The following is a 23,812-nucleotide window of genomic DNA, read 5'->3' as shown; positions in this document are numbered from 1 at the left end:
GAATGATGTAATTTCAATTACGATCGAGAACAATTTGCCAAGCAAACTTTCGAGCTACGAGTAAAACGAATTATTGCTCACCACTATGATCGTATAACTAACGTATAGAACCACCACTTTGTGATATCATTGTTAAACAAATATAATTCCTGTATTCGACGATTTTTAAAGAACGGTAGATGAAAATATAGAATACAATTAGGAGGAAATTTTCGAATAAAATGATGCAATGAAAAATTTACTTAAAGCGAGTTTATTCATCACGATTTTTTCGAATTTTTCTCTCGTCTGAAGGTATACAGTAAGATTACGAGGAAAACACATTAAAGAAAATAGGTGGGACAAATTAAAAGTGAATTTTTCATGCTAACGCCCACAGATTTATTTTCTACATTTTATTTAATATTTAAACACCGTCGTTATATATGTATATAAACGGTAATGAGAGACAGACGAAATTCTGTGTTATACGTTTGAATTAGTTGTCAACAAGTTTTTTAATATTTCAACAAATTTTTAGTAACGATTCATTGTTTTCTTTGAATTATTCAGCAGGCTTTTTCAAATCCCAAGAAGATATCTTTTTTAAACATTTGATTAATATTTCAACAATTTATAATATAATCGTCGTTTTGTTATCGTTGAAAAAAAATGGACTTTTTGATTATGTATCCTTCTTGGCCTCAGAAATATTTGCTAAAGAAAATAATGACTTGCGGGCTAACAATAAAAGAAGTTGTACAGCGTTGCGTTAGAGAAAGGTTTGATTTCGGTTGACAGTGTGCTAGAATCGACTGTAGGTAGTTTCATCAAACCTTCCTCTTTCTATCCCCCTTTCTATCCCCCTTTCTGGTCTCTTTTTGTGCTTCTATTTGTGATTCGTTGGTATATAACAACGCTCCATGCTTGTCCAATATATGCGGGAAAAGTATTTGATAGAAACGAGCTTGGAAACATTAAGTTTCCAATAAAGGGTTTTATTTATCGAAATCTTCAAGCCTTTTTATCTTAAAGTTTCAATATATTTACAAAATGTTTTTATTTTATTTACTTTTGTTATTTATTGAAATATTTTCAACTTTTCCATATTTGTTTAACATAATATGTTCAAATTTGATTACTTTTTCAATGAAAGTTTGAAAACTCAATCAAAAGGGAGTAGACACGGTTCGTATTTTAAAGGCTGATAAAAGAAGAAGAAAAAAAAAGCAAAATAAGGTAAAAGATAATGTACCTGTCGATCCATCGAAGACAAATAACTTTGAATTCCAAAAGTGTTTTAAGTTGTTTCTGGCGCGTTTTAAAACTTCAACGAAGTTTCGCGAGTTCCTCGGAACATAGAAAACTTCGTTCGCTGTACACATAAACGCGCGCGAACTTCCAAATCTTTCGAGTTTCGGAAGGGAAGAAAATAAAAGAAAAAGGGAGAATGATTATTAACCTTTTCTGACGAATTTTTTCAAGTGTTTTTGGAAAAGAAAGATCACGATCATTAATTATTTTTCCGTGAATGCACGTTTGATTGTAAGAAAAATTACAAGAGTAGTTTGTTTTTTTATTTTCATTTTTTATTCCATTATAATCACGATCTTTTATTTGTCTTTTCTTTTTTCTTTTGCATCGAAAGCATTAGCGAACTTGCAAACGAGGGTGTAATAACCAAGTTTTAAAACTTCCAATGAAACGATAGTAGTTTTTTTTATTACCGTTCTTATTACTTTCAATAATAAAGTTGAGGAAAAGTCATGGTCAGTATTTGTCGAACTAAAACACGATCTGGCAAAAGTGATAATCGAGAATATTCAATAAGAAAATGTCGAGATTCTTCACCGACGACTTTCCTCGTTGTTTCTCTCTTCTTTCTTTTTTTTTTTGGTCCACTTAACCGATATCTTTGATAGCTTTTTTCTCTTCGTTGTCGACCGAGCTCTCGTCTTTTTCTTCTCCTTCTTCTTCTTCTTCTTCTTTTTCTTCTTCTTCTTCTTCTACTTTGAAATATTCAAACAGTAGGTTTACCTCCGCCAACAAGAAATACCTTTAAAACAATCACTTTCTAATGGCTTCTGTTTATCGGGAAAATATTTTATTCAAATAATTTTAATCTATATATATTTTAGATAAATGATTAATATTTATAATCAAATATTGACATATGATTATACAATAAATAATATTTATATTAAACAAATACGATTTATATATCGATACACAAAGTATCCAATTGGCTGGTAAAACCTTTGACACCATGCATACATACCGATCATTTATTTAACAAAATACATTTTATTAAATAACGAAAACTCTAATCGAATAAATATATTTTCCTTTTTAATTACTCGATTTCTTGTAGGTAATCGAGAAGATTAAGAAAGCTCGTTAATTCGTCGTTTATCTAAAGACTGTGGAGGCTTCGTTGGAAGAGGGGTATCCTGAAATTCAGCGAGTGATCAGTTTGTTGTCCAAGCAAAACTTTGACGCATTATCGAAAACGATTAGCCAACGTTGGATATTCAGTATCTTTAGTAAGTTGAAAGTAAAGTAACTTTATGTATATATATAGATAAGATATATAATTTACATTCTATACTCATCTAACTATTAACGAACTTGTGATATCATCTTTGAAACTTGATGTTGATAGTATTGCTAAGCATTAACTAAAATCTCGTTCGAAGCATTACAGGTTATAAAGCTCTTTCAAGAATGAGAAGAATTCAGCGTATATATTTTGTCTGCAGTATGTGTCAGAGTTTCCGATGGAAAGCTTTCCGATTAAAAGGACCTTTAAAGAGCTTTGCTTTCCAGTGGTACATGTGCTACTTTCAAGAGTACCAACATATTAGATCAGAGAAGTGGATTGTCGATAAGTCGATTGTATTTCAATCGAGTGTTTCAATCTTTATTATACTGTATAATATTTTATTCTATTCTATTTTCTATTAGCTTACATGGATTTTTTAGACACACAACAGAAAGAATAAAAAAAAAGAAAAGAAAATTTTCAAGCTATACGTCAAAAAAATGACAAAGATAGAAAGCCTATCGAAAGTTCGGATAGGTATTCTCCTTGTTTATTCTTTTTCTTTTTTTCGGACAAACGAATGGACGTGAACATATAGAGAAGTACTATACTGTCTGTCACTTCTGTAAAAGAAATTCTTTGTTTTGTCGTCAAATTTGTGAAAAGCTCTCTCTCCTGCTATGAGAGACCGATCGACTAGTCCAAGCTTTTCGTTTCGATTCGCAGTTTAAATATCCGGTCTCTTTCTTTCTCTCTCTCTCTCTCTCTCTCTCTCTCTCTCTCTCTCTCTCTCTCTCTCTCTCTCTCTCTTACTTGCATACGCAACCTTACACTGCCGAACAAGGTATCAATTCCAGACAAGAGCACGTCGGCTTTGGAACTACCTCCTATTTCCACTGGAAAATTTCACCTCAAAGCTGTATCCGATTTACGTGGTAAAGCTCCGCATCAAAGTGTATTCGCATTACACATTTCAATTCTTTTTTTTTTCTTTCTATCTTTATATAATTTTTCTTTTTATTATTTATTATTATATCCTTATTTTGTGTTTCTTTATCAATTTGTTTTATGATGATGAAATACGAGGATGAAAAACATTCAAATGTATGTCTTTTTTTTACATTAGCTCGTGTTCGAACGATATTTTAAATATTTTTTTTTTATGAACCCTTAAAACGATATAACTCGTCAATGGTTTTAACGATTAATATAATACTTGTTTGAACGCACCAATTGAATTTTTATTATTTTATATATAGAGAATTTGATTTTTGTTATAAATGTATATTAATATATATTGTATATATGTATATATGGATTTTGCTTTAATGTTAGTTTTCTCGAGACAAGTATAATGACAACCACTTAAGCAAACTTCTGATTAAATTTTAACAAAGGATTAAAGTATTGTAATTTGCTGATGGCGATATTACGAATGTACAGGAATGCATAGCACTGCTGTTTGTTCAGCAAGGAACACGAAACAATGGAGAGATTGGTCTCTCGGTGCAACAATAACGAGCACGATCGATCCATCGAACATACAACGAGAGGGTCATTTAAAAATCGTATATAGTTACGCTTACAAAATTTTTATTTCAAAACTATTGGTATCGTGTGCTTACCATGATGACATTTTTGAAATGAAATACATTAGTATACCTTTATTATATGTTTAATAAGTTTAACTCGAAAGGATTATTTATAACAAGTGAATTATGCAAATCTTTAATGCAAGTATTTTTAAATCAATGTTTATAATCTTATGGGTACAATATATTGTTGCATACCTTATTAAAAATGTAGAATACATCAATACAGGAATATCGGATAAAGATTTAACGAGAGAAAAAATGCATTCTCTTTTAAAACCCAGTAACGTAAGGATTTTCTTTTTTTTTTTTATCGTGTTCTTACGCAATTTTAGGTCGTCTAAATTACATAATAACCCTTCTCATATTTTCTTCTAACTTTTCCAACGCTTTCGCCAAGTTTATAATTATGAATGGCGAATTCCTTGGATTCTCCCAGGTGTTTCGTAAAATACTTGGAGAAAAAAACCTTAAGAGAGAATTCTTGTGAAATATACCGCGAGGACGGACTTAATAATGTGATTCTCTCTTTGAATTTTAGAAATTAATTGCAGGCCTTACCCGCTGCTACGTTTATTCCGAATTATAATAAGATTCGAAAGTTTAAAATTACGAATCTCGAGGAAAAGAGGATAGATCGAATAAGTAAATCCTTTTGGATTCAACGAACGTTTCTTACATTCTTTGCTACGCGCGAATTTGAGTTCTTCTTCAAAGAAATCTTTTTGTAGGCGGTAGTTATTCGACGGTGAGATTAATTTCTTACAGCTTTTTCGCATCGGTACGTTTTACGAAAAGCGATTGGATATATTTTATTACCGGCAAAGTAGAATAGGAAAGGGAAAAGGAGGACGACACGTCGTTTTACGGATATATGTATTTCACCGGCCAGGAAACACATTTTTTCCTTGATGATGTAATTCTCGCATTTCCATATCTCGAAAGACGACCGATATGAAATTTCTCGCGGCGTACAACCCTCTCTCTCTCTCTCCCTCCTTCTCTTTACTTTACTTTCGCAAGCTTGTACGCGAGACACGTATGAAGGCTGAAAGTACATTCATCCACCGGGTGATTCTTCCCTCCCCCTTTCTACCGTTTTTCTCCCTTTTGCATCAGGACACGAGAGTCGAGAACGTTGAGATGGTTTTTTTTATTCCCGCACACGTTCGCTTTTGCCTCGTCGCGGCTGTGGAAAAGGAGAGAGCAAGCGAGTGCGAGAGGAGTGAAGAGAAAGAGCAGGCGACCAATCATCCGAGTTTACACGGACAACCCTTTTGTTCGTGCGTCATTGAAATTCCTTGCAATTACTCGAAATGTACGGAGCAGAATATGCGGAGGCACGTACGACTTCTTCGACGTTTGACTATGCAAGGAATAGATTTGAAGAAGAGGATTCACGACACCTTCGCCTTCTCTTTCTCCTCCCCCTTCGCAACCACCACCACCATCTTATTCTTCTTCTTACGTTTGCTTCTAAATTTCCTCTCAATGCTTCGTACGTAGCTTTCGACCTCTGACATATAACGCGCCGCTCTTATTTCCATTCGTAAGGAACACATCCATGAATTAATATCGACTACCACCAACTTTCATCCTTTTTGATATATACATATTTTAACGAACGAGCAAAGCTGGTACTGTTGCTACTGCTACTACTATGACTACTGTTATATAATAATGCTTGTTCGCGACTAACCGAATTATTCCGAACAAGCGCTTCCAAAATCCTTCCACTATTTTACGCCAACGTTCCTCTTCCTCTATCTCTTTCTCTCGCTTTCTAGCTCTCGACATTAAATTTATCTAGCCACGAGACGCGCCTGATTGTGAGTTACGCGAACCTCTCACGCGCTATACGTTTTCTCTCCTTTAATTTCGACCTGGCCCGACAAATTTTATAGAAAATATTGTCCTTCTCTGTCTCTTTCTTTTTCCCCTTCCAACTTTCTCTCATTTTTTTTTTTTTTATTCTTTTATTTTCGCTCGATCGACCGATCCTTTTTATTTATCATTTATCTTATTATTTCTTCAACAACATTTAACGAAGTGGATATAAAAGCGTATAAAAGGTTGATCATCGTTTTCATGTAATGCCATTAAAGTCGTTTCCAACTGAAATCTATACTATGTATGCATACACTCATTAAACGAACGAACGAACGAACGCAAAACGGGATGCTCGATGCTGCATCGTTCGCATTTTATTCGTATTGTGCATTGAAACAATACAAATTTTCCTTCGTGAATTGAGGTTAATTGATACGCGTCGTGACGTTTTACTTTTGAAAATTTTCCCGTAAAATTTCACCGTTGAATGTTTGCCTCGTACTTCTTCGCATAGTGAATCGATTACATGTCCACTGATTGAATTTGCAAGCGGTTGCTGGGTTTGCATAAGCTAGTTCGTTACGACAAATACGTACGATGAAAACTCATTAGTTAGTAAGAGATTTGCATTCTCTAGCAATATTTATTGTTAGCCACTTTTTCAATTCTGCAAACAAGAATTTTTCCTTTTGCATATAGTTTCGTTGGTATTACATTTTCATAATTATTCAGTTTTGTTCTTATGCAATTCGTATTAGGGGCATTATTTTAACGTTTTTATTTATATAACTACTTGCTTTGATAGTTTATATAACAGAATATCGTTGTTATAACATTCGCATATTTTTGTAGTAACATTTAGATGTATTTAAATATTCTTAATATGCCGGCATTAGGAAAATGACTGCGCGCGCATTCGTGACGTTGTACGCATGCGTAACGCCGATCTCAGCTCAGTATACAGCGCAAGTCAATCGTTGTAGTGCCGGTAGCAACATGTCACGCGTGATTTTTATTCATCTAATTATATACAGGTAAATAATTTAATTCTTTTCATAATACATCATCCTCCAGTGCATCATTCTAACGTTTAAATGCATAATCTATACATTTTATTCTTTATAGTTCGTTTCGACACTTACAATTAGGTTAAGAGATATTTCATTATCATGTATATATTACAATTAGGTTAGGAAATATTTCGAATATCAAATTAGCGTTGTTGTCGTTGTATTTTATTGTATATTCTCGTATTTATTTTTGACGATACCGATATTATCGTCGCATTTTAATGATTTTTGAGTTAATTATACATAACTCATTAATTAACACCGATCGAATTGCGTATAATACTTAATTTTTATATGTGCATTATTGCATATGCAATCATACGATATCATCCAGGATGGCCTACGAAAAAAAACAAAAAAGCGTTCATCAAGATGGAAGAATATTAATTATTGTTAATTAATGTTTATTTACATTTAGCGAAATATCAATGTTGCATGTGTAGATAAAAAAGAAGATAGACTTTGTATCTTTGTTTTTATTTAAAAATATTAATATTTACATCGTATTAATTAGTGTTTTTCTATTTTCGTATTTCAACCAGTTGTATGGATTCCATTAGCGAAGGGAAAGGATATATTGCAGATCGGAAGAGAAGATGACGTTTATAAATAATCCATCGCAGCTGTCTTTATCTACATATGTATATGTAAGTACCGAAAATCATATGCATTAAAAATACATATGCAAATAAATCATATTATTTTATCTTTGCGTTCGAACGTAAATGAAACAATGTCGAGCTTTTTTACCTTGATTATGGTTGATGATTACGTTATTTCACCTGTAACGCAGGCTTGTGTTTAAAAATTTGTTTGTTCGTTAATGTGCATCTTAAATTAAAACGTTATAAAAAATGAATTGCAATTAAACTAAAAAAGAGAAAATTCTTGCGTTGCAATTTTTGGCGAAAGCATAATGAAAGTAGAGAATTTGTAACTTTTATCTCAACCTGTATCAAGTCTATTATCTTAACGACTTTTAAACAGAATACTTCGAGCAAATTTAACTATTTTATTATTACGTCTTTCAAGTTTATATAAGTATATTAAATCGTAGATAATTTAAAGCTGTTAAAGGACAAGATTCGATATCGCAAGTACTCTTATAAGTACTCTCGTAAGTATTTTTATTAATATTTAATTAACAACAATCGAAACTCGTTAAACTTTGGTAATCGATATCTTTCAGGATTTATTTATTGAATTTAAAACGTAAATACCAGAGAACTTATTGGCTCGGAAATTGAATTGAAGTTACGTTCGTATCGCATTTTATTTTCAAATTGTTTCATGAATCTTTTTGTTGATTTTGTAATTATTTTTTTCTTTTTTTTTTTAACCGAGTAGATCTCTCTCGAACCGCATATGTGTTTTTAATTTGAGCTTTAACGTAACGTAGAATAGATGTTGCGCTCTTATTATGAACGATGCGAGATCGCAATCGAGAGCGATCTGGGAGAAAAAAGGGCCGAGTGAGAAAACAAGGAGCGTGAAGCTCGGCTTCATATACGGGCTCTTAAACATTTGAGTGCATTCGCATGGCATATTTCATGTATGTATATACTCTCGATGTGTACATACATACATACATACTCGTTTTCATCGACTTCACTCCTTTTCTACATTTTCACGAAGGTATAAGAGAGACTCGTCAGAAGTGCATCTATTTTACTTTATTCTCTTATCCGTTGCACTTTTTCTTTTTTTTTTCTATTTTTCTCACGCATCTTTTCGTTTCATTCGAATTAACTTGGACGCGATAATTTCTTTTCTTACGTTTCATTTTTTTTAACTTTTTTTCTTTTTTTTATAATTTAACCGGACAGCAGAAGGACACCGAAATTGCGGTGTTGCACGTGAAGAAGGAAAACGAGAGAAACTCGTAACTGGAAATTGTCTTAACGGTCTGCCCGCAGAAAATATACACTTTGGAAAAATTTCGGAAACACGTGTGGTGAACGAGGGTGTAGTTGGTTGCAGAACGATGCTGTAAAAGCTCCCTGGAAAATTATCACGATCTAGTAGGATCCTGGGTGCGAACGTTTATTTCGCACTTGGCGAGTTTTCTCGTTTCGCTATATGCGCGCCACTTCGAAATTGAATTAATGAAATTACCCTTGCGTCCTTCCTCGAATTACATACATAGGTACTTACGTACTCTTCACTTTTTATTATTATTTTTTCGTGCTCGTTATAGGGAAGTTAGGTGACAATTCTACAATAAAACACGACCATCATCTTAATTATCTTTTTCTTTTTTTTTTTCTTTTACATATTATACGTAAGAAAGGAAGTTATTTAGAAGATAGCTTAATCTTCGTGGTTGAAAACGTCACTTGAAATTACATCTTACGATCTAATAGAAAAATGTCGAGAATATCCTGCCGTAGCGAGACGATAAGAGAAAGGGAATAAGATAGCTTTCCTTTTTCTTTCTTTCTTTCCTTCTTTCTTTCTCTCCTTCTTTCTTTCTTTCTTTTTATCTTTCTCTTTCTCTCTTGATATTGAACGAGAAATCAATTTTAGCACGGTGAATCCTTTCTCAAAGAAGACCCAATCAGCAGCGATGCCGTTGCTTGGAAAAACGAAAAGAAAATCTTTAGACTCTGCCAAGTCGTTGGCGCAAGGACATTGAACAGAAAGAGAGGGAGAAAGGGAAATAGAAAGAGGGAAAAAATAAAGAATCCTTTTTTCTGGCCGTCCTCCGAGTAATCGCGTCTTTTTCTCAAGCGAAATCGTAATATTCGTCCCTATCGTGTAGACAGTAAGAACGACGAAGACGACTTTTTCATTTCACTATGTTTGACCTCGAATTAATTTCCCTTTTATTCGCCTTTAACGCGAACGTAAGGGTTTGATATTTTTACCTATATATGCTGCACGTGGAATCAAACATTTCTTTTTCTTTTTTTTATATTTTATTCATTGATCGCGGTATTAATCATTTTTCTTTGGAATGGAATCGATTTCGTAGGTCCTTTAAATCGATATCTTTTTTCTAGTATTAAACGAACTATGCACATAGACCGAGCGTACAATTTTTATCGTTTACTATGTCCAGTCTCCCTCTCTCTCTTTCTCTCTCGTTTGTTATATAGGTTCTATGGTTTTTTCTTTGTTTTCTTTTGGAAGAACAACGCGGTAGCAACTAGCCTCTCGTGTATCTCGATTCAAACAAGTGTGTTGGGAAACGATAACGGCTAGTGAAAGAGAGATAGATGTAAATATATATATATATATATAGAAAGAAAGAGAGAGAGAGAGAGAGAATTCGACGTACGATATAAATCAGGAATAGAACGCTAGTCGAAAAAGACATCTCTAATTTATAGACTAAATCGTACACGTTACCCCTACTCGTGGCATTATAGCGCTATTATTGGATCTCTGAGCGATAGTAATTACACAACGGGACGCATTCTCCTCGTTGCTTCTGTCCTCGTTGCTTCTGTCCTCGTCAACGGCACGGCGCCGCGTCGATAATTAAATTATCGAAAGCATCCCCCATTTCTCTCGCTAACATCCTACGCGTTCCTTTCAGAGCTAACCTTTGACGTGTATTTATTAGCAAACGAGATAAACGAGCTTTCCTAGTAGCTATATAATCCGTATTCAAAGAATGTGCCAGCTAAGCTTGATTTTCGAAAGATAGTGAGTATAAGGTTATACTTGTATTTAGTTTGAGGAAAAGTCGTTACTTGGAAAAACAGAAACGGATAAGTAAGTAAGAGAGAAGTGCGAACGAGAGACAGAGTGAAATAAAATTACGCTAAAATCTCGAGATTACGATTTATCTGCTACGAAGATATTAAATTCCTCGATAGAGCTGGAACGAGGGAATAAAATAGTCGTGAGCATAATTTTCTGCGCAAGTGGAAAGTGCAAGGAAACTGGGAAGAGATGTATAGATAGGAATAGAGAGAATGATATATATATATATATATGTACGGTATATATTCGACGAGATGTTGAGATTTCAGCGAATTTCCGGATTTCGAATCTTTAATTTTGCTGCACTCGTTGATATGAAGACGAATATAGCTGATGCTTCGAGAGCGAAATTTAACCGAGGTTACTCGGCTTCGATTTTATTCGATAGTTCGTAGAGAAACACGACGACGATGGGTTACGATATAACAATAGCGCGTAACTCGGATACTTTGATTTTCTTTCTTTATTTATTTGTTTATTTAGCCAAATTTATTGCTTATCGGTTCGTATTGCAGTCTTTAACGATTCCGTGTAATCGAACGATTATTATCGTAGAATCTATTAAAGTAGTATTAAGTAGCTTATGGAGGTCATCGTAGCGTTGAAAGGGATCGTAAGGTAATCGAAATGTTCCACGCTTGGAAGGATTATAAATCGAGTTTGGATAATGATCCATAATGGATATCTAAGTTCGGTTCCTCCTTTATTCTCATTTCTTCTTTCTTTCAGCTCTTACCTTTGGTATAACCTGTTCTGCATAAAATAGGTGCAAGGTCTAGCCGAGCAAGACCACCAGCATAACGATTATTCACGCTTACCGCCCTTTTGCGCGTTTCGCGTATTAAGTCCTTCGACGTGAACCGAATTCGAATACTTTCTTCCACGGTACCGTCATTTTCTCTTTCTCTCGTTTAAATTTTTCAGCACGTATTTCGAGAGAAAGAGAGAAAGAAAATAGAAAAATGCGCTTGGGTGCACGAGCGTGTGTCTGGGATACGAGTAACGATAACGTTTCGGAAACTTTAATATATCTCGTCGGATGATTTGCGATCGTAAGTGGGTGGTTGCCTTCTGCGCAAAAATCTTCCATACCTACAATATCCCTGATGGCTTTTAATACCTTACTCGACCGTTCTTTATTCTCGATTTACTAGGAAAAAGCCAAGCTTTTTCTTCCTTCCACTTGTTCTTCCATTTCCCCGTCCCCTCCAGTTTGATCCCTGGTGTAGGTTGTTCCGAGACTTCCGGCTACGTGCGATATGCGACAACACGGAGTCAAGGGAAACAAGTTTTCGAGAAGAGGGGAAGCCGATTAAGAGGTAGCTGGAAGAGAGAAAGACAAGGACCCGCGGTAAACGATAAGGAGACTTCTCCCAAATCCAACAACGAACTCTGCTCGGCGCATTTGCTTCTTGGAATATACCGCGAACAAAGCTTACTTCCTCTCCCTCCCTCCCTCCTCCTTCTTTCCTTTTTTCCTTTTGAACTTTACTTTTTGACCTTCTTTTACACTCGACCGCACCTTACCTTCTTCCTGTTCCTCCTTCTTCTTTAGGAACTTCCTTTCCATCCTTCCGCTTTCTCTTTTCTTTCTTAAGCAAGAAGACCCTTGAGAAAAACGTCTTCCAAATTTTCATATATTATGCCAGTACCGTAGATATAACCGTGCCGTGCCGTGCCGTGCCGTGCCGTGCCGTGCCGTGCCGTGCGCTGCCGAGCCGAACTGATGATGCATTTTTATCTTTTATTCGGCGGGGACTTTAGCAATTTATTTTTCTTCCTTTTACTTTCCACGCCGCTCATCGACCACCAGAGCAGCCATTTTTCGGTAGGATGCTTTTACGTCTTTGAGCTTTTGTTCGAAAGAGATCCCAAATTGCTGACGTAAGACGATTTATTTTGTCGAGCCGGAGAGTGTTATTTTCAAAGGATATTGTCGATTCCCACCGTGGTCCTACAATTCTCTACCAAATGCTAGAAAATAGTTTATATAGTGCTTCTGGATTTCGGAATCTCAACGATTATACATATATCGATTCTGATTTTCGACGGACCTAGTCGTATGTATACGAAAGCGAGATAAAGAGAAAGAAAGAGGAAGAAGGAGAAGTCAAATCGAATGTAATACTGGCTACCCGATAGAAAAAGAAAAAAGATGTAACAGAAGGTTCTCTGCCTGCGTTAAAAATATTCTATGTAGATTTACGATTCCCTCGAATATCTTGCCTGATATTCCGCGTTCCATTTCTCTTTCCTTTACTTACGTAGCATCCTACACGTTCGAGAGCTAGCGGAATTGAAAACATAAAGCTTTCCTAGTAACGTTCGATTTATTTCTTCCGTAGGAATCTTTTTCTCCTCCGACAATTATTCCAAAGAAATTCGGCTAAAAGAAGGGAAACAACAAAAAATGGGATGGAAAAACGAAACGTATTTTCTCTCTCTCCCTCCCTTTTCTTCCGTGTAATTTTAATAATACATCCTCGTACAGGGCATAAAGTTCCGGTCGCGTCGTAGGTGGTCGATACACCCTTCGATTTTCCTGATCAACGGCGCCACACCTGTTGGAGATGTTTTTCTCGTGATCAAGGCGATCCAACGCGGAAATTGATTTCGAAGGCCATCAATCAAAAGCCGCGTTCCCTAACCCGTTCGCGTTTTCTTCTTTTCTTTTCTTTTCTTTTCTTTGTTTTCGCGTTTTCTCGTTACACGAGCACGGACATTTTTTTTTCCCCCCATCTTTTCCTACTTTATTTCTTTAGCGAATGCGTATATAACGTGACTTTCTTCTGCCACGATAAACGTTAACAATTTTCCATTTTCGGCATTTTTTTCTTTTTTTTTTTTTTCGAATTATCGCAATTTATTTTCCTTAATATTATGGAAATGAGTCGTTCTAATTGTAAATGGATAATCTGCCGTTCTCTCTTATTGGATTCTCCTCGTTTGAGTTGCCCCATTGCCGCAGACTGTACATCGAACCAAAGCTGGCAGTGCTTTACATTCAGAATCGGCGATCGGAATTTCAGGATATTAGAATAATTGGATACTATCATGGTGTCGGTAGAATAGAATTAATTTTCATCTAATGCCTTTTCTCCGCGAACGGTCAGTGTATCGAATACGTTAACATTTACCTGACGTTATTTATTAAACGTCGTGTATCATTCAAAGCTTACAATTAGCGATTAATAGCGTATAATAAAAAAAAAAAGATTTTTAACCGTGTATGGATCATCGTTCATTTTGTTACAGAATAAAATTTCTCGCGCGTAATGAAGATTCCGCGAAACGACTTTTTAATATCCATTACGTCGAAGATATCAAAATGGTCGATCGTTAAACAGTAAATTCGTATTTCTGCTTGAAAAAAAATGATCTTTGTGCAAAAGCAATTATATTAGTCATGAATTTAATATCTGTATAACGAACTTGATTGCACGAGTAGTAGTAGTAGTAGTTGGACGGTGTCTATCTACCTTTCTCTTCACGTTTTTTCGTTTATAGCTTTTTTTAACGTTGCTTGTTCGCGTGCTACGTTTTCTCACATCTCTCGTTCGATGTATACACATACGTAACATTAGACAAGTGTTCTTCCTATACTTTCAATCGAATTTAACGCTACGAACCTTTATCGACTTCTCTTTTAAAACATGTTTTTGCTCGACCATTACTTTTGTTATTTTAATTTATAAAAAAGTTTACTAGGAAAAGTAAAAAAAAAGAAAAGATCACTTTAGTAATAATAGCCGTTCAATATCGTGATACGGGAATAAATAGGAGATCCGTTATTTTGACGAGTTTTGTGTTGGTCTAGCGTTAAACATTGCTCGTTGTAGCGAGTGCACAGGTACAACGCGCTGATACTCTCTCTTTGCCAACTAACTTTTGTCGTCCGGAAGGTTCGGTTATGCGCTAGACACTCTCAGTTAGGGAGGGTGACTACCCTCTTTTACCAACCTACGTATTTCGATTTCTGCTTCGACTTCAAGTTTGGGTTCGGTTTCGGGTTCGGTACTTACTTTTAACGCTTCCTTTTTCTTACTTTTATTTTGTGCAAACTATCTTTGACCGAGCCTTCTTTTTCGAAGATTTTTTTTCTCTCTTTAACACCAACTCCTCCTTTTTTTGTTTTTCTTTCCTTTTCGGTCTTTGGCGATAAGAACGATGCTGTAGTGGCCGCGGTGGTAGTTGCGGCGACCGGCTGCACCGGAACTGCAGTGTCGGAAAAGAAACTTTTTCGTCGATTAGCGTAATTGCATTAAATATGTAAATCTACCGGCTGCGTCGATGTGGGTCCACCGGTCGTGAAAAGCATAACTTTTTTCCCCGAGTATTACTATCTTGCGAAAAACGAATTTCCGTCACGTTCGATATCGGCATTATCTTTTATTTTCTTTTCCTTCTTTTGCTACCTTATTGTTTCCTTTCTCTCGTCCACACTTTATTCTTACTTTCTATCCTCTGGAGAGAGTATCAGCGATTGCGTGGTCCATGTAAATGCTAATGAGTTTATCGTTTAACCAAGTTGCCGAGTAGTACGTTCATTTCGTTCTTACATTTGTTTAAATTGAAACATAAAAATTACAATAAGAAAGAAACAAAATCCTACCAAAAATAAAACAGGAAAATCGAACCAAAAAAAAATGTATATAAATGTTAATATGTAAATGAACGGGGAGAAAAAAAAACAAGACGTAAATTGAATCAAACAACGAGATATATATCGTCATAAAGCGTTCATTTTAGTTGGATGATATATTCTCTTGTAAGAGTTTGAGAGACAAAAGTGGTGAAAAAGAAGGAAAGATTGGAAGGGATGAGGTTATTTGAAAATATCGCAGATATAAGGAGAAACGTTTTATTATACTGCGCGGAATACAAGGCGTTATTCGACAAAATTAGATCTCGAGGAGAGAGAGAGAGAGAGAGAGAGGAAGAAAGAAAGATAGACGAGACTTATAAATCAATTCTGAACGTTCGCAAAGTTTATCAAACTTAACATCTCTCTTAAGGAGTTCACTCGGCTAGTAGTACGTCCTACTTCTCTTCTTTTTCGTTAATAAATGGAACGCGGTTAAGAAAGTTAAGAAGAATTAACGAATATCTACGTTAGTTACACTATAAATAGATAGACAGAGACAGAGGTATTTTGATTGAATTAACGAGCGACGAAATTAATTAAAAATCTTAAGTATTGTAACAGATAGAGAGAGAGAGAGAGAGAAAATTTTCAATGTTACAACACGTAATGTTGTATTTTTCCAAAAGTAGAATTATTTTCAAATAATTCTAACAAATTAGATCGAGTCGATCAATTAGGTCTATTAATTTTTAGTGTGTCGTAATATAGGATAATAACGTACGGTAAGAAGGAACTTTGAATAGATGATGTGTGCGCTAGCTTTTGGAAAACTTTCAAATATGATTTATTACGGAGCACTACTAGTAAAGTGAGGCTCGTGGAAAACTTTTTGTTCTCAATAGATGTACGGTTGAGGTGCGAAAACCATAGTTGATACTTAAAAAAAAAACAAGGAAAAAAAAGCAACACGAAAAAGTTTGAAGACCAATAGTTTCCATTCGTTTTTCCAATGAAATATCCTAGCAAAACTCGGCCAATTTTTCCGTCCGTTCGTCCAGAATGCATTTCTTCTCTCTCTTTCTCTCTCTCTCTCTCTTGTTTTCGATTTTTCTTTTTTTTATTTTTTTTTTTTTTTTCGATAGATAGATAGGGGCGGCGGCGGCTAAGGTCTTTTTGTTTGTTTTGTTTTTTAGCCTGCATTGTTTTTCGTTATTAAGACGCGATCTCATTCGATGTTAATCGGCTTATCGTGCATCAGCATCGCGATCGAACGAATTTCAAACGGACGTTTCGAATCTTTCGAATTTCAATGCGCGCGAAGTATTAAAAACCGCACGGTCTATCCGTTTTCGCACGCATTTACGCACACGCGCAGGTACACGCACATTTATCTGTATAATTCTGAAACACGGGTATGCAGTATTTTAAACAACAACGACGTATGCGATATTGCCGATCTACATGCGCGAATGCATTAAATTTAACGTTATTGTTAATATTTATTATTCCCAATAGTATCGTAATGTTGGAGAAAAGGTAAGAAGAACGATGTTATGTTTACGACTACTAGCTGCGGATAAGATCGAATCTTGGAAATTGGCAGCATTGCGACAATGCAAGAGAGAATACTCGCGATCGTCTCTCTCTCTCTCTCTCTCTCTTTCTCTTATCCTTTCTGTGTCGGTATTTCTCGGGTACAACTCGTGATCGATAAATTTGTCCACGGACGACTTAGTCCATTGGAATCCAGTCGAGCGTTTATCGGCACTTTCGCGTCTTCACGCCGGACTTTGAACGAATAAACGCGCGACTCCGTTGATGATTTAAATTCGCGCGTAAGAAAAAACAAATTCGCAATTATAATTATTTTGTTATTTATTTATCGTTCCCTTCAAATCTCCCTCTTTGGAATGATAGAGTATCGAAGAAAGGGGAAAATCCGCGTGGATGGTAAAAAAAAAAAAGAAAGAATAAAAAAGGGGGGAAAAGAAAATAATGCAAAGGACTCACCGTCATGGTCGAAGCCTCACATGGTCCCACCGTTGGTGAAAAACACGTTCACTTCGGAAAAGGGCTTGCGGTTATTTACCATTCCCCATGATTCTTTGACGTTAGTCCCTTGCCTCCTTTCGAGAGGTACAAATAGATAAAGAATATAATATGAAGAGACAGAGAGAAGATCTAAAGGAACTAAAGTTCTTTACTATCACTATATCGTAAACGTGCACCCCGCGATATTTTCCCTCCTTCGGTGTTTTCCTTAAAGTAGTTATCGCGCGATAAAACGAATTTTATGCGGCCACGTTGAATCTTTTTTAAATTTCACTTCATTTGCGCGTACAACAAATATATTCGAAATCGGAGTTAAATAAAAAAAAAAGAATAATACGTATATTTTGAAAATCAATGAAAATAATTGTCGATCGATAGGAATGTTGGAGAATAAGATGAATGCGATAAAATATAAAAATGATAAAAATGTTAAAAAACGGTATTCCTCGGTACTGGAAGCTGCTCGTTGGTTTTTCTCCGTGGGAGTTCCAATAGGGTCGTAGAAAAAGGGTTACGAGGTCGTGATAGTTGTCACACTTAGTGTTTCCTCGGTGTTCGTGTAGCCGAGAAGAGAGATGCTCGACCGTGGCCCGGTAGCCGGCGACTGGCTGCTGCTAGAAGGCTCGCAAGCTCGAACCAGTCGACCTGGCTAGGCGCAAGCTCTCTCCCTGCTACTCGCCCATCAAACCACCCTCGTCCTCCACCTTCCCCACACGTAAACTTCTCCCACGCGAGCAAGCGTCTCTCTCTCCCTTGTCGTGTGAGAATTTCTTCGCTGTGTCACCGCGAAAAATGCCCTCCTTTTCTCATCCTCGTCCTAGGGCTTACGCGAACGAGCTTTCACTGACCCCACTGATATTTTTCTCTCATTGTATTCGGTGAGTACGCTTTGAACGACTTCTTGGAAGACCTAGACTCGATGTAATATCCTACTATAGACGGTAGAAATAGTCTCGTCGTTAAGGTGTTAATCGAACATACTAAAACGATCATTAACTATATACACGGAGGGAAGAGTTATACACGTAGGTATACACGTATGCTATATATACGTGCATACGTACTATACACACGGTTTTATTATGCTGTAGTAGCAGTCTTTTATGGGAATATTACGACCGCCATTGGATCTATACGAAGCTTACTCATCAAAGGGGTAAACATACGCGTATGTATTGTTCATTGATCGAAAAATCACACATTGTTCTCGTATACTTTTAGTTAGATGTATGCTTGCAAGTATTAACGGAAAGAGGTCGTTGTTAACTACACACATCGTGCTTTGCTTTTCCAACCGACAACGCAAATATTCAAAAGCGAGTATCCTTACGATCAGTATGCAATCTCACGGACAGAGGAATTGGTCCAACGAATAGCTTCAATACTTGGACCACTTAAGGGCTATTCAAATATTCGATCTCCGACGATGTCGATGATGTGATGACGATGATTATTATTATTATTATTATTATTATTATTAAAAAGCGAAATTCATATTGGCGAACAGGCGATGAATAAAATTTAATAATAGCTCCGTAAATAATGAACGATGAAAAAGTTAATGATGCATTTGAAGCGATATCGAACGAAAGCCGTGATCCGCAAATCCACAACATTATTCCCGTTTATGTATATTTCCAGTCCTCATATTTGGAGGTAAATTTCTCTCCAAGTACGACAGAGAGATGATAGCGGAGCGGTAAATAAACCAGGGTGTATATTGTACGAGGGCGATGATATTCGTCGTTTCCCGTATCGTCGAGAATTCTTTTCTAGAAATACGTTACTGTCGGTTCGCCTAATGTCTTCGCATCTAGCATAGTCTCGTATCGTGGGTAGATGGGTTGGTAGGTAGGTAGGTAGGTAGATAGCTAGCTAGCAAGAGAGATAGTAACTATACCTACATACGTACGAACGTATGACCATCCAAACATTTCAGACTTCAACTTTAACGTCGTTCCAACGGTCATTATACGATCGCTATATTTTTCTTTCATATTTCTTTCCCATCTAGCGCGCTGTAGAATCTCGGCTATTTTCTTATCTCCATTTCTGTGTACGTGCATTTACGCTTACGGTAAAGTTAAAACGTTTACTCGTTGAAAATATTTTCCCACGATTTAAATGGCGAATATACAAATTTTCGATTAATCCCAGCGACTCGAATCGATCGCACACAAATATTTGTTCATTTATTGATTACACGTGCTATATACCTATGTTACCAATCAATCATCGATAAGCTAGCACACATCATACACGTAACATAACTCGGCCATATGCAAAATAGTCTTTGCATATATATATTCGCCGTTTCTGGCAGGGGTGTGATTTTTCGAGTGGAATGGGTAGGGGTTGGTAGGAAATATATATATATATATATATTGTATTGGAGCAAAATGTTAGCCTTGACCGAAATTCGTGTCCTTCGACGTGTGCCGTTTATCGACTATCAGCTAAGTCGAATATCTAGTATCTATACACGTATTGTAAATAGCTCACCTTTCGTCAATTTTCATTCACCCTCCCATCTCGCTTTTCGCTCTTGGCTTTGACCGATATCATCGTCTTCGTTCTTGCGGTCCTTTATCCACCGACCCTTTTTCGACCAACTTCTGTATTCACCTGTATTTAGTTTACCGCATAGTTCACCGCATTGTCGTAGTTTTGCTACCACCAAGAGCATCGGTCTCGTTTCTTCTTTCCCTTACCCCTTTTCGCTTATTTCATTTCATCATTGTCGAAAAGAAATCTCTTTGGAAAATGGTTACATCAATTTTATCAACAACACTCGTATCTCTTCTTCTTCTTCTTCTTCTTCTATCATTATTAAATACAAAACCTGGTCTAAGGCATTCATCATTTTCCATAACGAGTTATATTTCTTTGTCCTCGCGACTCGCGTTTTTCATCATAATAATAAAGAGTTTACGTTTCTGCAGAATATAAGTCCCGTTTTTATTTTAATTCAAAGCAGGTTTATGTGCATGCAGTTACATATATTAAACGAAACTTGCATAGGTATGTGTGTACACGTTTGTTCTAAAGGTATGCGTATATTAGATAGCGATAAAAATCTACTTTTGCACTTGGCTACGAGCGGAAAGAGCAAAGGACAGAGAAAGAGAGAAAGAGAAAAAAAAGATCCTGGACAAAGTGCTGAGAGGAAACAAGTCCTTATCTTTGTTTACCGTCTCGTAGTCTCGGAGCCAACTCGCTTTCCCCACTTTTTCTACGATTTCTACGGATTGGCAAAGTTTCTGTGATCCTGATATCCTGCAGTAGTACCGAAGATCCAGTGGTGGTTCTCTCTTCGCAAGCGCAGTACATTCTTCTTCCCCGTTCTCTCTCTCTCTTTCTCTCTCTCTCTCTCTCTCTCTCTCTCTCTCTGTCCTTTACTCCTCGTCCGGCAACATGATCTAACTTTCGTGAGATCGGGCAACAAGGGATAAACCATGGAACATCCACTCCGCCAAAAAGATTTAGGACTGCGGCTGGGTCACGGCAAGTTGCCAGTGACCTCAGGATTGCGTAAAGCCTATGTGTATCATCAACCCCTACCATCACCGAGATCGTCATCGGCAATGAGATCGACAGACAGACATACAGCAGCATTACCGAGATTGCAGTTTCCTGTCCCAGGAAACGTCACTAACCACTTTCATTTCTTTCTAACATCAATCCTAAAGAATTAGCGCGTTACTCCGATCTCTCGTCTGATTTCAATCAAATTTGAATGATTTACAACCCATTTGATTTCTCGTCTCGTCGAAAGAGTATTACTAGATTTTATAATAGACGAATTATGGCGAATGGCGGTTTCTCTCTCTCTCTCTCTCTAACATCACCTATATTGGTTTTACATTAAGTAAGTAACTTAATCGGCTTCTAGATTTTCAAACTAATTAAGATATCAGGAATTAATCGGCAAATGGGAAATTTCTTGAAACTTGAAGGAGAAGTTCTGTCGGTGTCCTTTCCTCCTACCACACCTCCTTTCCTTCTCTTCTTGGTGGTGGCCATACCTATTAGTCTGTGGGTTGGATAGATTCCAGTGGTTCGACAGTCACTTAATTAACGACTTCTAACGATCCCCTTGATCATTGATAGAGGCTAACCCTCCTGAAATGACGTAGAATAATGAACGGCCACTCGATACTTGGACTTTAACATCCTTTATCGGTTTCGCACCCCCTTTAAAGCACCCCCTTTAAAGCACCCCCTGCTTACGATAGTAACTCGAGAATATCGCTTTCGAATAGATTTTTCTTTTCCCTCCCTCCCTATTTTCTTTCTACGTTCGAGATAGGAAAAGTCGTGAAAAGGTCGCGAAAAGGGTTAGGCGTAAAGTTTCCGGTTCATTGTTCACCGTTCTCTCGAGTTCTCCGAGCTTCATTGTACTTTGAACTAACGTATATGATTTCTCAAGGCGAACGACAACGTCTTCGGTCTTGATCTATCAGCTTTAGAAGAAGAAGAAGAAGAAGAAAAAGAGGACGAGAAGGAAGAGGAAAATCACGAAGATTCATGAGCGGCTCGCTTTTTGGTCATCCATTCGTTTCATCGTCGAAAGAAGAAACGAAATGGAGATTATGCTGAGATCCGAGAGGAATTCCAATGGAGAGGATATGTTCTCTCTCTCTTTTTCTACTCTTTTTCTACTCTTTTTCTACTCTTTTTCTATTTTCTTCATCATTCTCGAGGCGACGGAGGGGAAAAGACAAATTTTTAAATCTATTGTTAGAAAAAAGTGTTTTCCATCGGATCTCGGTGATCGTTTTTCTCTGCGTCGCGCGCGTGGGTGGCCAGTTTGCGTTCTGTCGGCAACCGTCTTTCGCAACAACGCGTTGAATCATTTTCCCCCGGATCTTATTTTCTCTCTCCTATCTTTTTTACGCCATTCTTAAGGATTTTCTTGTCTCTTTCGTTTCGCGCCACGTTTTTACCCATCAAGAAACACCCGCAGCTAGCTTCCTACCTCGAGTAAAAGCGAGCTCTACATCTTTCCTCCTCCTCCTTTTTTCCTTTACTTTTTCTCTTATTTTCTCTTTTCCATTTCTTTTTTCTTTTCTTTTTTTTTCTCTTCTTACACGACCGGCAAATTAATGACACTCGTTTTCCCCTCGTATGGTTAAAGAGAGAGAGATAGCGAACGAAAGGGGAAGAAGAAAGGTACTCGCGTTTCAAAGATTTTCTCCTTCTTTTCTTCTCTTTTGTCCACTTTTTCGTGGCGCAAACCAAGGATACAAAACGATCTCGTCGACGTGGATAAATACTTGTTTCGTGAAAAAGAAGAGAGAGAGAGAGAGAGAGAGAGAGAGAGAGAGAGATACAACTAAAACCGAGAAGGTAAATCATTCGTTCTATCGTGCGTTATAATAATGTCGGGAGCTTTGATTCGAATATACGTGAAATCTATATTGAAGAAAATTTGTCGAAGTTTCTTATAGAAAAACGTGTCCTATTTAACTTTCTATTCATTACGAAGGGTTAATATTCTCGAAATAGACGATATAATATAAAACATGTATGTGAAATTTCGCATGAAAAAAAAAGGAAGGAAGGAGGGAAGGAACTTATGGGACAAGCTAATACATATCGATGGAAGGCGAGAATCCATAGTTCGCATGATTCATGCAATGGTAGCATAACGTCAGGCGATTTCTCGATACCTCGATTGAGAGGGAGAGCGAGAGCGCGATCCGCTTGCATAATCGTCATACTCGAGATATCTTTCGTCCATGGTATCCTATGAAACTTTCGAGGAATCGATATGTCGAAGAATACGATAATCAAATAGAGCTTTAACCATTATTATAACGATGCGTTCATCGAATTTCATTATAATAATACATAATAAAAATGAAATTGATGGTTGCAGTTAAGTTGCAATTAACGATTGCCATTACCAATTGTTCAACTCGTCTTGAATGATCTACGATGATTTATTATTATACGCAATTACGTGCACGTGTATAGATATTTCATTAAGTCATCTAGGTAAATGTTGTCATCATCGATTTCACTAGATAAAGATCTAAACACGCGTATCATTTTAATTCATGCAACTGAAATTCTTCGTCTACATTTATATCTTGACGCAATGCGAGTTAGTTAACGAATAAATATCGTATGGCTTATTTTGAAGGTAATTCGTGTTAACGTGAAATTTGGTCAGTCTATTTGAATAAACATCTCTACGTACCTGAACTTTCGAGTGATTTCATAATTTAACATATTCGCCCATTCATTTGTTTTACTTCATTTATATTCATTATGAAATCGCGTGTGCATATATATAAATATTGATGAGATCACAATAAATTTTGATGAAAAATTTGAATAAATATTCGATTCCAAATTTTGTCGAAAAGAGTAATGTATTAGCGAATTAAAAAAAAGAAACTGAAAATTAGTCGAAAGTTTGCATAGTTGGGGCATTATCCGTGAC

General features: G+C 36.5%; 2 protein-coding genes across 4 annotated transcripts in view; one reads left to right on the top strand and one right to left on the bottom strand.

The window, feature by feature from the left end:
* LOC106793185 (dipeptidase 1-like) overlaps positions 1–17,982 on the bottom strand; it is a 64,901-nt gene extending 46,919 nt beyond the window's left edge. The window contains exon 1 of the mRNA XM_014759898.1: positions 17,320–17,982. Within this exon, the coding sequence (XP_014615384.1) occupies positions 17,320–17,325 (6 nt within the window). The 5' untranslated portion in view covers positions 17,326–17,982. The remainder of the gene's footprint in view (positions 1–17,319) is intronic.
* LOC106793187 (C-type lectin mannose-binding isoform-like) overlaps positions 1,549–23,812 on the top strand; it is a 73,540-nt gene continuing 51,276 nt past the window's right edge. For 2 of the 3 annotated variants that reach the window (XM_014759903.1, XM_014759900.1), the window contains exons 1-2: positions 6,074–6,977; positions 7,556–7,660. The gene's annotated coding sequence lies outside the window, so the exon portion shown is untranslated. Of the gene's footprint in view, positions 2,523–6,073; positions 6,978–7,555; positions 7,661–23,812 lie in introns of those variants that run through there. The other variant, XM_014759901.1, reaches the window with a different exon arrangement.

Source organism: Polistes canadensis, unplaced genomic scaffold (assembly GCF_001313835.1).
Source record: "Polistes canadensis isolate GaletaPanama2010 unplaced genomic scaffold, ASM131383v1 scaffold_12, whole genome shotgun sequence".
NCBI classification, from domain to species: Eukaryota; Metazoa; Arthropoda; class Insecta; order Hymenoptera; family Vespidae; genus Polistes; species Polistes canadensis.
Note: the sequence above shows the minus strand (reverse complement) of the source record. Positions and strands in the feature narration are given on the sequence as shown.